Here is an 18,714-nt window from a genome sequence, read left to right as displayed (position 1 = left end):
TCGGTTCCCATTCTCTTTCGTATTTCATTACGAGGGTCTCGAATCTGGCAGCCTTGATGTCATTAGGTAGCATGCGAGGGTTTATTAGCCACGTGCCTGCTCTCCCAAGATCACGTGTATCGTGACGCCATCGGGCTAAAAAGAATGTTCCACATCCGCCTACCATGGTTCTGAGTGGCGCTGGCTAACACTCCTAGGGCTAGATCTAGTAAACATAAATACCCAAATTAGTGGACGAATTGATGGCTCTCGCTGTAGCACAATTAGTAGTGCAACGCACGCGTAATGCGGAGGTTGCGGGTTCGGCTCCCGCCGGCGACAAGTTATCTTTTCGTCCACTTTCATTTCCCTTTTCTTCATTATTTTCTACATTCCAATTTCAACTACACTTAATTTCCCCGATGCTTTCCTTGGCTTCGTTGTCTGTTGGCTTTATGTGGTTATGACTAATAAAATCGAGCCCCTCGGTTCCCATTCTTCTTTCGTATATATATATATATATATATATATATATATATACGTCGTGGCCAAAACGGCAATAAAGTTGTGTTATATTTTCCTACGTGCTTCTACTCTTTGAACTATTTCACTGCCGGATCCTGTGATTCAACGCGTCACTGATATATATATATATATATGGGACAATCAAAAAACGTACCTGCCCAAGGAATTAAATTCAGCCATCGAAGACCCCGAAACTATTTTTAGCTGCTTCTGATAAGACAATTTTATAACACATAAATGAATCAACTTTATATGTGGCTATAGGGCGCTATACGAGAGCTGCATTTAAAAGCGAGTCAGAGAATTGTCAGGCAGGTGGGAGCAATAGAAGACGCAAATAAAAAAAAAAAACATGTATGTTACAATCATGCGTTCCGTTCCGAGTTTTTGGTGCGATGCTGGAATGTCTGTTCTCTGCGATATGATGGTTTCTACATTAAGAAAAGCCTCAATTCACAAACATTTAACATTCATTTGATGGCTGCGAGAGCGCAGACTTCTAGCGCTGAGACGCGTTTACGAGCTAGTGCTCACGTGCTCGGATTTCCCAAACAATGCGCTCTCGTCGGATGCTCGTTTCTCGGTGTCACACACCTCGTCGTGGCAATCGCGACACAAATGCGTCCCAGGTGGCACATGAAAGGCAGTTCAGAACGCCTCCACCGTCTGTCGAAACTGGTTGGCCGCCTTTTCTCTCTTAAACTCACACGAGAACTTGAACTAGACTTTCCATATTACAGTGCTTGTTTTGGGCAAAAATTTGGCGGACGTTAGTGCTGCCTAATCATTTTTCAAGAATTCTTGCGCTTTGGTATGATGCCAAGTGAAAAAGAAGAAAGGTGGTGATTATAGCTGGGGAAAAAAACGAGAGAAAGAAAAAATCTGAAAAGGCGTTTGGTCTGAGCAACGCTCTTGTGACCTCATTGCGTGTCGTTCATGTTTATTGCACGTGTAAGCAACATCGCGCGAGAGGAATACGAAAAAGGAAGCTAGCTGAACGAGCTTAGCTTTACTGTCCATAAAAGTTTTATATGAATGTAGTGGCATGACGGGGGGGAAACTATATAAGCGAACAAAACAGTGTGTATGGGTAGCGTAGCATTGGAGAAGTGTATTTTAAGGCTGGAAATATAGCAGTGATCGGGTCATAGACAAATTCTCAGTGTCTAATCGCGGAAGCTTACTATACGCATGTTTCTAAAGGCATGCCGCTAGCCATGTACCTTCGAACGCCTTCAAAAGTTTTCCGAATGAGGAAACTGCGAGGAGGCGCAAATCCTGGAGAGGTTTGCCTTGCGGCACGCCTAGTAGGCTACTCCAGATGTGTATGCTGAAAAATTAAGTTATATGCACACGTTACAGAGAAACAACACACAAAAAAACACCACAACACGATTCATACAAACTAATCAAAGTATCTGATTGAGGCCAGTGTCAAGAAAGAAGGTTAAAGGTGTGTTCGTTGCGTGAGACGCGCAGGCAGCGTTAGTTGATGAGCTAAGTACGTGTCGTAGCTAAAGGTGTGGCAGTGTTTATGAATATCTAGTGCAAACATTAGGGCTGCTCTTTCTAACGCTAATTGCCTCCAAGAGCAGTATAATAAGGCTATGTCATCCCGTGCGTTGCTCGTAGGGCACAGTGGCGATCTTACCCCTCTAATCTTAACATAGGAAGTATGTAGCATTTTATTAAAAAGTAGGGCTTGTGTTGATAAATCCCCGACAAAGTTGAGAAATGAATGCTGTTCATAAGAAACGATTAAATATACAATTCAAACACCTTCTTGACCTCCATGCAGTATAATCATTCCAAACACTAAATCATATTACGTTAAACCAAAATTCACCGTAATTTAACCATACCAAACGTTCCCTCCGAAGCCTAAGCTAAAAAGATAGTAAAATACGTCTTCCTTGATTAGGTTGCCCGAGACAATTTTTAGTCGCTATGTTTAGAACAACAGTTTTGTCCTCTTTTTTGCGAAAAGTGGCTTTACAATGTTGTAAACAGTTACAGGTTGCAGTTGATAATGTTAAACGGTTAAAATAAAGAAAGATGTCCTGGGATATAAGGAAAGACGCGGAAGATAAAACAACTGATAATATCATCCTAGCATGCAGTAATATTGTTCCACGGAACAAAGTAGTTGTGTTCCCGACCAGCTTTCCGAACCCCACTTACACACATACATATACATAACCTTTACTAACAGTTTTCTAGTTCTGGTTTTACTGCGATAGTAATTATATCCACACTCCAGGCAGATTTTCGCTGTCGTCGTCACCGTGATGTTCCTTTCAAAGTCCAAAAGCCATATGAATGAGCGAACCATGCACTGCAGGTGCGAGAAAAAGCACTTAACAGTGAGCCGAAAAGGGTGGCTGCTTGGTGGGCATTATCTTCCCACTCGCTCGATATTCGGGTTAGTTGGAGGTAACGTGATCACGCGCGCTTGGTAAGTAGCGCGCGCGTCTTCTCCTCTAGCCCTGCCGTAGCTGCGAATGACTGTGCGCGGCTGACGCTTACCCAGCCCGCGTGCCGTATCTAATTGTTAGTAATCACTGGTGGGTGCAATGATAAAGGGTAAACAGGGATGGCTGCTAACTTCATGCGCGCTGTCTTCATTCCCGGGCTGTCTTTCCGCGCCCCTAGTCTTGCAGATTGCGCAGTTAAGAGGCAGAGGTAATTGGCAATCACTGACAGAGGCCGTTCTGTAGTGGACATAAAAATAGGCAGATGACGATGATGAATCTAATTTTCGGAGTCGCGGTAAATCGCGCGGCTGTACGAACCGTTCGCCCCCGCTGCCGGCGTCCTTCATAATGCCAGCGTTGTGACAGCGAGTGCTCGTGGTCATCCAGTGAGATATTTATAGGTTTACATGGTCCGTGCATTACACTATGCTTGTTGCTTGTTATTTTAATTATTAAGTCAACGTTTACTACAATCTATATGGGTAATATAACTAACGTATAGACTCATGTAAGGGCAGCACTTTCTTGTCACAATTTTGACGGGCCTTACATAAGACCCGGGCATTTGATCTAATTTTTGCAACTACGAGTATGAAATCCGCCGTAAACCTCAGCGATCGCCTCCCCTTGCCAGTATATTGTGACGGGGCGTCAAATAGATAAAAAAGGGACAGTATTTATGTACAGGGATTGTTGGCAGAGATGGCCAAGATGGCTCAACACGCACAGCGTTTCCCGGCGATCGTCGTCTTCTTCCTTAATGCAAGGAGGCGGCCCGTAACATCCAACCGCCCCGGCGGGCTGAGCGCCGTCTCGGCGCAGACTAATTACACGAGGAGGCGACGGAAAAGTACGGCTTCAGTCGGGATACTTGCACGACGTCACGAGATGGCAGCGTAGATGGTGAATAACTGTTCAGTGGGGTGATTTCATAGTTCACGTCACTAAGTTGCCGTAAAACCTTGTAAGGTCCGGTGTAACGCGATAAAAGCTTTTCGGAGAGACCGACGCGACGAGAAGGAGTCCAGAGAAGCACAAGAGATCCCGGAGAAAAGCAGAGGTGCCGGTGGCTGCGGTCGTAACGGTCCTTTTGGCATAATTGGGAGTCGGATAGTCGCTCATGAGCTTCTTGGTGCATCCGGCCAGATTTGTAGAGCACGTCAAAGGTGTACTCCTGTAGTCGTAACGCCCAGCGGCCAAGCCTTCCTGTAGGATCCTTCAGCGACGAGAGCCAGCAAAGGGCATGGTGGTCCGTGACAACGGAATCGCGAAGAAACAGAAGGGGAGGTGGTCTGGCTATTTATGTCAAAAACCAACTCTATTGTGAAACAAACTCAGAATACTCAAAAATTGATCCTCACTATGAATGTCTAATGATTAAATGCATGGGCACAATTGTTGTCCTTGTGTACAGACCCCCTTCTGGTTCTGTTACCGCGTTTTTAATTTATCTTGAAAGTGTTCTAGAGTACTGTTGTCAGTCTGGACTACCTGCGATCTTTTGTGGTGACTTCAACATCGACTTATTATCACCAACGGGAAATAAGCAAAATCTCAGTGATATTTTCTGTTCTTTTGGATATCAAAATGTAATTAACATACCGACAAGAATTACGGATGCTTCTGAAACCTTACTAGATCTGTGTTTTACCAACTATCAGCCACGTGAGTGCGATGCAGGGGTACTGATAGCTGATCTAAGTGATCACTTGCCCTTTTTTCTTTTTTTCACGCCCTACTTGACCAGACATAGCCAAAGTACACAAAATACATCCGTCACGTGCAGAATAATATCTACGGACAAAATTGAAATTTTTAAACGCTTAGTAGCAGGTACTAACTGGAACCCTGTAATGGAAATAAAAGACCCCGTGGCTTCATATGGCCTGTTTTTACGTGTTATCAAAGACCTTTATGACATTGCATTTCCTATGGTAACAGTTAGAAAACACCAGAAATCCAGGAAGCCGTGGATAAATTCAGGCCTTTTGAGGAGAATAAAAGAGCGTGACAAGCTATTCAGTTTATTTATCAAAACAAAAAACTTAGACACCTTAGCTAAATATAAAAAATAAGGAATAAATTAGGCTCAGATATTAAGCATGCACGTGCCGCATATTATGAAAATATGTTTGCTAACGTAGCCAATGACTCGAAAAAAGTATGGAAAAGGGTAGGTGATCTCATGCTTAAAGATGACAAATCGGTTATATCGGAGCTTATGATAGAAGATGAACCATGCTCGGGTGCACTGCTTGCCAATAAGTTCAATGAGCATTTCCTGAAAGCTGGCGTTTCGACGACCTGTGTTGACGAAAATAGCAGCTATACTTCGTACATCACTGACAATGTTGTATCCTCAGTTTTTTTGTTCCCCACAACTGAATCCGAAATATACACACTATTGCAAAAATTAAAAAATAACTGCGCATGCGGCGTAGATGAATTAAAGCCCCAGCCTATTAAAGCAGTTGCCCACTTTATAAGTCAGCCACTATCGCATATATGTAACATAATTCTCAGTTCTGGTATTTTCCCTGATGATTTAAAAGTCGCCAGGGTATCGGTTATTTTTAAGGGTGGTAATAAAAATGATTTTAATAATTATAGGCCAATCTCATTATTGCCTATATTCTCTAAAGTTTTTGAGCAGGTGATAAACTTACGACTTTCTAACTATTTACTGCAGGAAAAGGTGATCACAAAGCAACAATATGGTTTACAAAAGAACAAATCTACTGAAACGGCCTTACTAGACATTAAAGAAAAAATACTTGACAATTTTGAACATAAACTACTCACTCTAGGGGTCTTTCTCGACTTCAAGAAGGCTTTTGATTCAGTTAAGCACCATATCTTATTACTGAAACTGCCTAAATACGGAATTAGGGGAATGGCTTTAGAACTAATAAAAAGTTATTTAACTAATCGTCAGCAATATACTGGGATTAGTGACGCTAAATCCAACATGGGTAAAATCACATGTGGTGTTCCACAAGGGTCAATCCTAGGCCCTTTGCTTTTTTTTATTTATGTTAACGACATTCCTAACATACCACTTACACCCGACATAGTTCTATACGCCGATGACACCAATGTATTCTTCTCTGGTAACGGGCTCAATATTCTTGAACAACAAGCAAATCTTTGGTTGAGACATCTATCTGACTGGTTAAAAAATAATAGAGTAGAACTAAACACTAAAAAAACGAAATATGTTTTATTCCGCCCACGTAATAAGGCTATCACGAGAGAAGCTAACATAACTTTTGAGGGGCAAGAAATTGAACGCGTCACAGCACATAAATTTCTCGGGGTACTTTTCAAGAGCACTTAGACTGGCTCTTGCACACCAATTACGTCCGCTCCACCATATCAAGATCTACGGGTATTATTTGTAAATTACGACAGCTGCTTCCACAATGGTTAAAAAAACAACTATATTACACAATAGTTCACTCGCACATCCACTACTGCCTTCTTGTGTGGGGGAGTACGACTAAATCAAACACGGATAAAATTCATGTCTTGCAAAAGAAAGCTATACGACTAATCGAAGGAGTACCACACAGGTTTCATACGGCGCCTCTTTTCAAAAAACATGAAATACTAACCATTACAAACGTCATGAAAAAAAAGTTGGCGATGGTCATTTACAATCAAGTAAAATCTAATCCTACAGGTTTTTTCAGATGTATCTTGCGAAAAACCACTGCCACAACCTACGTCATAAAATTTATAGGAAAGAAAAAACACGCACAAATTACGGAACCGAGAAACTGAGCTATCACATTCCGCATTTTTTAAACCAACACCCTTCTCTAGCTACGCTGATTGAGGAGATCGGTTCATACCGTGCTTTTAAAAGCAAGGTACATTCATATTTATTATCAATACAAACATAAACCTTGTTCACGTTTTATGTTGTCAAAAGTATTTGCTGTTGTTTTTTCTCTCACCTTGTGTCATCTGGAAGTCGTTAAAATCAATTCATTCGATGTCCTATTTTTGGTTTCACTTGTATCCCTTCTGGTGCCTTAAATATGAAAATTATTGTTTACGTACAAAAGCGTTACTGTACTGAACTGCTTCTTCTTCTGTCCTATGACCATTTTTTTTTCTGAACTGTAATAGCTATTGCCAAACTGTAACTCTGTGCATTGTGTCTTTTTGGGGGTAAATTTGGGTTCTCGGGGGGCAGGCGCCCTGTCAGGCTTTTAGCCTTTTCGCCGGTCCCCTAGGCAACTGCATATGTGTGTACATATACATATATGTATTGTTTGTTGCCTGAAATAAACTTCAACTTCAACTTCAAAACGTTCGGCCGTAGAAATAAGGGCGGAATTTTGCCACAGCCCAGACCAAAGCCAGGCATTCGCGCTCAGTTATCGAATAATTCCGCTCCGACGACGAGAGAAGGTGCCAGATGGGCTCGCGCGGCAGCATCGCGGGCATACTCCGTGGTATGTTCTAGAACAGCAGGTATAGGAGCGTGTCAAAAGGCAATGCAGGGTGGTGGCCATACAGGAGGTAAAACTGCGAAAAACCGGCGGTGTCGTGATGAGAGGAGTTGTACGCGAACGTGACGTATGGCAAAGCGCTGTCCCAGTCCCGATGATCGTCAGACACGTACATCGACAGCATATCGGTTAAGGTGCGGTTCAGCCTTTCGGTGAGCCAGTTGGTCTGCGGGTGGTACGCAGTAGTGAGCTTGTGCTCCACAGAACAGGAACGAAAGAGGTCATCGGCAACTTTCGACAAGAAGTTGCGCCTCGGTCTGTGAGCAGTTGCCGAGGAGCTCCATGACGAAGGATGACGTCATGAAGGAGGAATCGGCGACGTCAGTGGCGCAACTAGTCGGCAAAGCTCGCGTGATGGCAAAACGTGTAGCGTAGTCGGTCGCAACTGCGATCCACTATTTCCCTGAAGCAGACGAAGGAAATGGACCGAGGAGGTCAAGACCGACGCGGTAGAATGGCTCCTGGGGTATGTGAATAGGATGCAGAAGGCCTGCAGGCAACCCTGAGGGCCGTTTACGTCACTGACAAAGGTCACACGCAGCAACGTAGCGTCGAACAGATCGGTTCAGACCACGCCAGAAAAACCGGCGCCGCACTCGATCGCATGTGCGGGATACGCCAAGATGGCCAGCGGTACTCCGGGAGCATCGTGGAGTTCTTGGAGAACAGTAGCATGAAGATGCTTGGGGAGAACAAGCAGAAGCTCTGGGCCGTCGGGAGGGGTACTACGACGGTAAAGAATATCGTCGTGAAGCTCAAACAGAGGAAGCGATGGGTCGGGCTGACGAGAATGGAGGCGGTGAATTATAGATCGTAACGTGTCGTCACTTTGCTGTTCAGCGCGTATGTTGGCCAGATCTGCAATAGCCATGACGAAGTCACCGGTATCGCGTTCGGCGGTGTCGGGAGGGTCGACAGGGTAGCGGGATAAACAGTCAGCATCTTGGTGCATCCGGCCAGATTTGTAGAGCACGTCAAAGGTGTACTCCTGTAGTCGTAACGCCCAGCGGCCAAGCCTTCCTGTAGGATCCTTCAGCGACGAGAGCCAGCAAAGGGCATGGTGGTCCGTGACAACGGAAAACGTTCGGCCGTACAAATAAGGGCGGAATTTTGCCACAGCCAAGACCAAAGCCAGGCATTCGCGCTCAGTTATCGAATAATTCCGCTCCGACGACGAGAGAAGGCGGCTGGCGTAGGCAAATGACACGGTCCTGGTCGTTCTGGTGTTGGGCGAGTACTGCACCTATGCCGTGGCCACTAGCGTCGGTGCGAACTTCTGTAGGGGCCGACGGGTCATAATGCGCCAAAATTGGCGGTGAAGTCCGTAAACTGACAAGGGTGGTGAATGCGGCAGCTTGTGCACGACCCCAGGAAAAAGAGATGTCCTTCTTGAGTAGGTCAGTTAGCAGCCGGGCAATGTCGGCAACATTCCTGACAAAGCGGCGGAAGTAGGAGCACAAGCCGACAAAGCTCCGTACATCGCTAACTGAGCGAGGAACAGGAAAGTCTCGGACGGCACGCACCTTGTCGGGGTCAGGTTGGACACCGCTAGCACTAACAAGGTGACCGAGAACGGTGATGTGACGCCGAGCGAAACGACACTTGGAGAGTTAAGTTGTAGGCCAGCGCGGCGAAACACATCGCGAATGGCCGACAGGCGGGCTAGGTGGTCCTCAAAAGTAGGCGAAAAGACAATCACGTCATCTAGATAACATAAAAACGTAGACCACTTATAGCCCTGAAGGAGAGAATCCATCATTCGCTCGAAGGTCGCGGGGGCATTACACAATCCAAAAGGCATAACCTTGAATTGGTAAAGTCCATCTGGTGTGACGAACGCAGTCTTTTCACGGTCCATGGCATGAACGGTAATCTGCCAGTCCCCGGAGCGTAGGTCGATGGAGGAAACGTACGTGGCGCCGTGGAGGCAGTCCAAGGCGTCATCGATTCGGGGCAGGCGGTAGACGTCCTTGCGTGTGATGTTGTTCAAGTGTCGGTAGTCAACACAAAAGCGCCAGCTGCCGTCTTTCTTTTTTACTAGCACCACAGGGGACGCCCACGGACTGGGAGAAGGTTCGATAACGCCTTTTGGGAGCATTTTGTCAACTTCGCCTTGAATCACACGACGTTCGGCGAGGGAGACCCGATAGGGACGGCGACGGATAGGGCTCGCGTTCCCCGTGTTGATGCGATATTGGACAACAGACGTTTGGCTCAGAGAACGATCGTCGAAGTCGAAAATGTCGTGTTAAGACTCCAGGAGGCGGCGAAGGTCAGTAGCTTGATCAGAAGGAAGGTCATCAGGGATCATTCCGACAAAGACATCGCGCGGCGAACTGCTTGTGGTGCAAAGGAAGGACGAACTGGGGGAACTGGTGGGATCCAACGCACAAATCTCGCAGTCTTCGGTAGCAGTGATGGCGGCGAGTGACATGCCTGCCGGAATCAGTTGAGGAGAGGCGCTGAAGTTTAAAATAGGAATGGCGATGTGGTTGCTGGTGACAGTCACGAGGGTGTTAGGCACGGCGACGTCCTTGGCGAGCAGAACGTCCGTTACCGGGGATAGCACGTAATTGCCATCAGCGACAGGAGGGCTCGAGACCATGGCGATATACATGGCGGCTTGCGAGGGCATGCGCACATAGTCGAGAGAGCAGAGACGGGCCGAAGGCATGGTTGGGGCATCGGCTAGGTGAGGTAGTTTCGAGCTGCAGGAGGCCAGTTGCACAGTCAATTAAGGCAGAATGAGTTGCGAGAAAGTCCAGACCAAGAATAACGTCGTACGGACATTGTTCAAGAACGGCAAATAAAACAGTAGTTGGGTGACTGGCGATTGTGAGGCGGGCGGTGCACATGCCAAGGATGGTGGGAGTTCCTCCATCGGCCACTCTTACAACGTGGGAAACAGCAGGTGTGACCACCTTCTTTAGGCGACGGCGAAGACCAGAGCTCATGACAGAAATATAAGCCCCGGTGTCGACAAGTGCAGAAATCGTCACGCCATCAATGTCAACGTCCAACACACAGCGTCGAGTCGGCAGAGTAACTTATATAGAGGGTTTTGGGGCAGAGTCGTAGATGCAGCGTTACCTCCGGCCGCTGCATCGTTTAGTTTTCCGGAGTGATGGAGCCACGATTGCTCGGCGACGGGGTGCGGCGAGGTGGCGGGGAGCGGGAGGACGGACGGCGGTACGGTTGCGAACGCGACTGGTGACCTCTAGGTGACGGCGAGCGGCTGGACTAGAGTGTACTAGAATATGGTCGAGTGGGACGAGCGGCTGGGGCGGCGCATGCTTTGCAGTGAGATGCCCGATGTGGAAAAATACTGTGGCGGCGCTGCGATCGAAATGGATTGGGCCGTATCAAGGTCGCGCCGTTGGAAACTGCTGGCGATACAGCTCGGCAGGGTCATTCATACTACTTCGCGTGCTGATATTTGCGTTCAGACCGCTCAAATGATGTTCATAATTGCATATGACATGTATTTATGCCTTAAGAATAAATTCATTTCATTCTCTTCTTTATTTTATTTTTTAATGCCGCTCGGTGAGGCGCGTGCAGTGCGAATGCAGTGTTGGCTTTCATTCTACTATGTTATTGTACAGTTCCCTTTGGAGAACAAATATGTTTCTCGTTCTTCAAGCAGCATGTATCTCTCGTGTGTATTGTTGCGCATATAGTTTTCCATCTGTAGGTCTTGCGAAACGCAGACGGAGAAACACATGTAACCTTCCTGCTTGCCGCTTCAAACAAGTATACAGCATATCTGCCCCATCCGGTGCCTTGTACTCAAATTTACTGGAAGCATTGTTATAGATAAAAAAAGAGTAAACTGAAGCGCAACATTCCATTCAATTTTCCGGCTTCCTCGCGTAACAGCATCCGGAGTAAAACTCGTACGGGGTCATTTATTGCGGTTGGACCTCGAGCGCCGAAAACAGTTTTAGGTAGTCATTCTATATGCTAATCTTTGGCTGTATAAGCCGTACGTGAATTTTTTCCCTGTCAATATTTCAAAAAAAGAAGAAAAAGAAGGAAAGAAAGAAAGCTGGCGCCGTAGCCGAATTAGTGGCTGCATAGTGGATACGGCGTTGGGCTGCTAAACTCCATGGAACTCGCGGGTTCAATCCAGGTCGCGGATTTCGACGGGAGCGAAATCGAAAAACACTCGTGTACTTCTATTTAGGTATTTAAGCCTAGGTGGTGAAAACTAAACGTCATAATCATATCGTGGTTTTGCCACGTAGACCCAAGAATTAATTTAAATTAAGAAAGGAGTGAGAAAAGCATGTGGCTGCGTTCTTCGGCTTTTTTCTAGGGGTGTAAACAAAATAGTTGTAAATTATTCTCGAGTCTGATTTCCGAGAAAAACATGTTGCGCTTATCCTATATTTCATACATAAATGTAATGCCGTTCCCAAATGTATGACTGCTCAACTCAGCAGCTTGTTTATTATAAACGGCTGCTTTCAGTTATCCGGTGCACTATCATAACGACCTTAATGAAACAGTTAAAAGAACGGCATACCTCACATACACGTAGAGATATGTGCACATCTGTTGCGTTCGTTGAAGATAAGTGTTGTACCACATGGGGCACCCAGTTTTAATGGTAATTTAATGGGTAACAGACATGGTGAGACTGTAAAAAAAAAGTTTTCATTGCCTGAATCAAGTTAGCAGATTTACAGGGGGCGTTTATATTGAATGACAGCTAGGAACTTGTTAAGCAGGACATATTAACACCCGTGCGTTAATTGTCTCAGGAACTGCGCCTCTGCGCAACAGCCACGACTCCTCGGCAGCACAATCATTCGGAATAACAGTCCTCACTTGCATCGGTAACTTACCTTAGAGACTTCAATGGTGCTGCTATGCGTTACATTCGAACGGAAATGACTATTCGGCATCGTACAGTATATCAGTAACACTTGCGTTAATATATATAAGATGGTTTTGCCTGCTATGAATATTATTTCTGCGAATGAGAGTTCTATGTGCAGTATTCACTAATAAATGTGTTCATACGTTACTGCAAACACGTGCGCTTATTCCGGTCGAGAGTTTCAATTAGTGCATTACGAATATTTGTTATTTTTTCCCTTACACATATATCGTGAATATATAAGTTTATGTACCCTTTGATTTAATTGCCTAGAAATATATTCGCCATTCTTCGTGCCACGCAGTTAATAAGCCCGGTTTATTTCACTCTAATATTGTTTTCTTCTATCATTGTCCCTGATCAATATCCACCAACAAGAAGCGCGCACAAAATGACGCGACATCAATGATAAAATGTTCTTACGTAGCTTCATGTTGCAGAGATACCAGTTACTTTTAGAAGTCAGTGGTAACAACAGCAGTTCACCTGGCTAAAATTACATTTGGTACCGGCCGTCAAGAGCTATTGGCGCACCAAAGCAACTAAAACATAAAAAAATGTACTGCACGGACGTTCTGCGAGAAAAACTGGGCGTCCGCCAGCGTCCGCGTAGCAAACGCGCGCTCGCTAGCCGACGACGCGCTTGACAACGACAGCAAAATTGAAGACGTCGCGTTGTATAACCCATGCCTCAAATATATATGTTTGGCAAAATGGTGCAAACATAATTTTGCAGTTGAAATAAAGCACTATTTTAAGATCGTACTATGTGCAATCGGCATTGGCGCCCGCAGCGAAGGTACGTTGAATATGCCGCGGAGCGCGTCTCCACCCCAATCCAGTTCGCTCGCAGCGCCCTCGCACAATTTTTCCACACGCGGCGCCTCAGCGGGAGAGCGCCGTTCGGCCCACTCGACCGTTGTCTTGTACACTCTAGGCTGGACCATGTCGTGGCAGCGTCAGGATGCAAGGGTTGTGCCGCAGATAGTGGCTCAAAAGGGCTGCGATCAAAGCGGCGAGCATGGCCAAAGGATGGAGTACGTGGCGGGAACGACCAGCGGTTGTGACAGTAGCGAGCAACGTGCCCGACACGGCGGCAGTGAAAGCAGATAGGCCGATCGTCTTCAGTTCGCCAATCAGCAGGGTTTCGCGATCGTGGAGCGAACCGTGGATACCGAGGGAACGATGTCGGGGCCCCGAAAGCGGATGTAGGACTGACAACGGCGCAATCAGCGTGAACCCCGAGATTCGCGAGTTCGTTTCGCACGATGGCTTGGACGAGTGAAACCGCTGGTGTGCTCGAGTCGTCGGCGTTACAGCTGGTAAAGAGGCCAGCGGGAGCCATTGCCTCGATTTCACGGCAGTGGCTCCCGCTAGCCTCTGAATGAATCCTCGTCAATTCGGTCGACGGCGGCGGAAGGTTAGATTGCGGCCGCTCTTCACACGAAGACGTTGCAGCGGTGTTGGGAAGCCGGGTGAATGGTCGTTCAATACGGCGAGGAGTGTCAGCGCCTGCTCGAAGCGCTGACACTCCTCGATCATGGCATCGACGGTAACACAATTTCTGCACATGAGCAGATTGAATGCGTCGTCCGCTATCCCTTTCAGGACGTGGCCAAACTTGTCAGACTCTGGCATGTTACTGTCAGCTTTACGGCACAGCGCCAGCACATCCTGTATGTAAGACAAATATGATTCCGTGGACGCCTGGGCGCGAGTTGACAGCTGTTGCTTCGCAGCGATTTTTCTACTGGAGGCCTTACCGAACAGGTCACGGAGCTTTTGTTTGAATGTATCCCAGCTCCCAAAGTTGGCCTCGTGATTGTCATACCATAACTTCGCCGTTCCACTGAGATAAAACATCACATTGGCCAGCATGACTGTCAGGTCCCAGTGGTTGGAGTCACTCACCCGTTCGTATAGCGTGAGCCATTCCTCAACGTCGATACCATCGGTGCCGTTGAACGTTCCAGGGTCTCGGGGTTGGACTACTACAATCGGTGTCCGCGGCGCAGAAGCAGATTCCGGTTGGTGTGCCATGGTGGTCACACCGCAGCGCCGACCGCTTCGAAGCTCCGTCGTCTGGCTAGCATACCCAGCACCTCCCACCAATGTGTGACGGGGCGTCAAATAGATAAAAAAGGGACAGTATTTATGTACAGGGATTGTTGGCAGAGATGGCCAAGATGGCTCAACACGCGCAGCGTTTCCCGGCGATCGTCGTCTTCTTCCTTAATGCAAGGAGTGTGTGTGTGTGTGTGTGTGTGTGTGTGTGTGTGTGTGTGTGTGTGTGTGTGTGTGTGTGTGTGTGTGTGCGTGTGCGTGTGCGTGTGCGTGTGCGTGTGTGTGTGCGTGTGCGTGTGCGTGTGCGTGTGCGTGTGCGTGTGCGTGTGCGTGTGTGTGCGCGTGTGCGAGTCCGTGTGCGTGTGCGCGTGTGTGTGTGTTAAATATTGGCTGTCAAGGCAGCACCCCTAACCGGGTGCAGTTATTACACGGATTTATACGGTAGGAATCTTCCTTCGTGTAAATGTCTTTACATCGCTATCAGCCTATCACTAATACTACTTCGCCTTTTCGGCAAAACTGCAGCCTTGTGTTTTTTGTTTTTTGTTTTTCTTTTGCGTGCGCATGTGTGTGTGTGCGTGCGTGCGTGTTAATGTGAGTCCGAGTATAAGCGCTTCTGTGCATGACTGCTATTGATTCTGATTTCGAGTGAATGCGGCTTGGCCTCATTTTCAGTTACTGAGTGAAGTATACCTGTGTATATGTATGACATCTGCATGCAAGTGGCGATATTCCCTTAACGTGTCGTTAGGATTGCCTACTGGAAAGAGAGGTAATACTGAGACGCATGTCATTCACGTACTTTTCACACGCTGCTGATAAAAGACTCTGCGGAAGGGGTCACTGAAGTGTGCAGGTTTCTTTCAGGGTCAAAAAAGCATGCAAAGCAATTTGAAGCGAGGTGAAAATACAGCAACACATTCATTCACTAGGCATAGGCTATCCATACCATTAGAAATAATTGTTAGTTGGCTGCCTCCTTCTATTTAAATATATAATAATATTTGTCCTGTGTATACATTTAAATATATCGTCCGCGCATGGTGTTCGTAGTGGAAATTAAATGTACCTTATAAGCGTATATGGCGGTCGTAGGCGCAAGCGGTTTCGTCGTACACAATCCCCTACTGGTTAGACTGACGGTGAGGTTTTTCTCAGTTCCAGGAGGTGCGTCTTTCCGGCAGCGCAGCGGCGCAAGTCGAAGTCTTGGTGGAGACCGAGACAGCTAAGGGTCTCGTTTTAGGCAACAGCTCTGTACTACGGGCCTCGGGGACAGACCGCTGGCTCGCGCTTCGAGTGCGATCTTGCCGCTCCTGCTACTACCGAACCGTTGTTTACGCCTTGGACAGCCGCGAAGGTGAGTTGATCGCCCCGTTTGCGTGTGCACGTCTACGTTTGTTCATGCGCAGCAAAATATTGCCGAATGTGTCCAGACATAAAGCAATGCTTAACTTTTCTGCATGACGATAAAAGTGAATACGACGCCCATCGCTGCTCTTCGGGCAGTGCGAAAAGATATTATGCCGTCCATAACGTCCGGCCAGCATTCAGGAGCTCAATCGCCTCCCAGGCTACTTTTCATTCTAAGGTACAGTTGCACTCCTTGAGCGTAAAGATTGGGACACTAAAAGCATCATGCATGACCTTTGCCGGTTTCGTGTCACGGCAAGGTGGCTGGGGTCCCCTTTTAGGTCCAATATTGCTCGCGCGGGAGTATACTGCGGCTGTAGCTTAAGGCATTGAGTCAATATATAGCCAAGAGTTTGCCAGCAAGCCTGCAGGATTAATCTCAGCCGGCATTACAAGTCACCGTGTTGCGCTTCCTCATAATGGAGTTCGGCCATAGAGTGGCGACGCAAAGCTGATCTACGGCAGGGTCTTCGCCGGGCCACTTTATCCGCGACCAAACAACGCGCGGGATCAAGCAGCCCGCTATTCTAGCGCTCCGCCTGCGTCACTGCAGATTGCGCCACTCGGCAGGTCGGGTCATTCGTCTCAGCTCGCGGAGAGCGCCAGCAGCGTAGGCAACAAGGTCTCGTGCGAGTCGCTGTCCATGAATTATGTAGCCGGCACTCATTAGAGCTGGACACAAGGGCTCGCCATCTTGAGACCTTCACAAGGAGCAAGTTTTCAAACTCTTTTTTTTTTTTTTTTTACTTTCTGATAGAAGGAATTCCCTACCTCGAGTTGCGGCCCGCAAGCGTGCCCACTTCGGTGGGCATACCTCTAGCTTTTACCCCTCCCAAAAAAAAAAACGAAAAAAACGGTACCTTTCTCTAGCAACATTACCTTTCTATCTCTTTCCCTCTTGCCTTGAGACAAGTGTTAAAGCCGGAACACATATTTTTGCGCCGCACAGGTTGCAACGTGACACTCACCAGGACACGAGGAGAATGGCACAGCCCCCACCATCCGGATTTCTACCCTCCGGGATTGCATTGTTTCATCACCATACTGGCACCCGTCGGACATCGCATACTGCTCCGCATCCCGTTCCTCGAGTTGCCGCCCGCAAAGGACCCCCGCTGTGAGCACGACAGCCTGGAGATTGGACCCCTGGCGGGCCGTGGGCCCAGCACCGTCGTGCTCTGCGGAAGCCGGCGGAACCTCACGTACCTGTCTCTCGACGAGAGGCTCTCTATCGCGTTCCACAGCGACCCCCTGCTGGAGGCCGAAGGCTGGACGGTCAAGTACGAGTTCGTCAGGCTCTGTCGGAACGAGACCCACGGCGAGGCAAACGGCCGCGTCTGCTATCCACCCGGCAAGAGCACGTCGCTCCTTTACTCGGCCCCTGGCGACTGCCACTTCGCGCTGGTCATGCCACTGGGCTACGAGGTGCAGCTCAGTTTCAGCATGCTCCAGGTGTCGGCTGCGCGCGCTTCCTCGTCCTGCCCTGACAGCTTCCTCGAAGTGTCGTCCGGAGGCGTGGAGCACCGGTTCTGCGGCAACTGGACGGGAAGCCCCGAGCTGGCGGCGCTGCGGTCCGCGGGCAACGCGATGAACATCCGTGTACACCTCGAGGAACCACCCGGGGGCCCCAGCTTGCTGGCGCTCAGTACCGCCAGCCTGGGCTTCTGTGCAACGTACGACGCGGTGCTCGTGAACCAGTCTCTGGCGGAGGACTGCGAGTTCGGCTGGGTCTCCTGGGGGCTGCACTGCTACAGGGTGTTCAACGAAAGCCTGTCCTGGGCCAAGGCCAATGACGTGTGCGCCTTGCATGGCGGCCACTTGGCCAGTGTCACCGGAGAAGACCTGCAGTCGCTTCTGGATACCATGCTGCTCGCGAGGTAAGAATTGCGCTCGACGGTGGCAGTTCTAATCGCCCTTCGTGCCATCGTGCGTGCGTGATACGCGCATATCAGAGTGGCATTGAGTATTCTGAGCACAGATTGGGCGAATGAGCCGAAACTTTAGTGACATGCCTTTGGCCGATGGAAATCATTCTTATGTCCCTGGCACGGTACATTGCATTACGCTCGGTTTATCTATACACATAAAGTAAACTCTATAATAAAATAGATCGGAATAGATCAAGTTACTAATGCATAGTAGCAGTACTTTTATACAGACAGAAAACCGGTTGTGGCTAGACCGCAATGCTCTGCTGGTCGTGTGGATGACCACCTTTGTCAAGTCCATCTCGAGTGCCCAAAACAAGACGGAGGATGAAGTGTGGTTTAATGTTGTTTAATCCCAGCCATTTAACTAAAAGAAAGGAAAAACAATTTGCCAATTGCTAACATAAACAGGGCAAACTAAATTACTTGCAGCCTTATATTTGTTGTAAATTGTAACAGCATCGGACACTATTAAAGTCATCGCGTCGGGGCTCACTGTTGTTTACCTTTATTACAAACAACTGTTTATTCAGTGTAAAGGTTATGCGCGTGTCTTACAAGCATAAGCTTATTACGTGTATCTTATATTACCTGTGACATACATTTACGTGATTTCTCTTGCTTGTTTGTTTGCATTCATTTCTTGATTGATCTGTGCTTCTGAACTCTCTGAAGTTTTCTGCTTAAACGTCCTGGTGGTATTGTTATATAATTTGTGTGACTGTACATCTATGAAGTTAACACTGCTTTTTATTGGCCTGCTCATTTGGAACACTCATATATATCTGTGGTCTTAATATATTTTTTCATGCGTTTCTTTTCCGTTGACTCTTCGACATGCAGTAGTCGGCACCGCCTATAAAAGCGCGTTGATCTCAGTTGAACTTCTCTAATTATAAATAAACAAAGCCTTAGATATATACCACTGT

At 47.5% G+C, this 18,714-nt stretch overlaps 1 protein-coding gene across 1 annotated transcript in view; it reads left to right on the top strand.

Moving 5' to 3' along the window:
- Nucleotides 1–18,714, top strand: part of LOC119461779 (uncharacterized) — a 382,744-nt gene that overhangs the window by 270,786 nt on the left and 93,244 nt on the right. The window contains exons 5-6 of the mRNA XM_049669559.1: nt 15,606–15,804; nt 16,807–17,734. Coding sequence (XP_049525516.1) covers nt 15,606–15,804; nt 16,807–17,734 — 1,127 coding nt within the window. The remainder of the gene's footprint in view (nt 1–15,605; nt 15,805–16,806; nt 17,735–18,714) is intronic.

Source organism: Dermacentor silvarum, chromosome 1 (genome assembly GCF_013339745.2).
Source record: "Dermacentor silvarum isolate Dsil-2018 chromosome 1, BIME_Dsil_1.4, whole genome shotgun sequence".
Classification (NCBI taxonomy): Eukaryota; Metazoa; Arthropoda; class Arachnida; order Ixodida; family Ixodidae; genus Dermacentor; species Dermacentor silvarum.
This window is presented reverse-complemented; position numbering and strand designations above follow the sequence as displayed.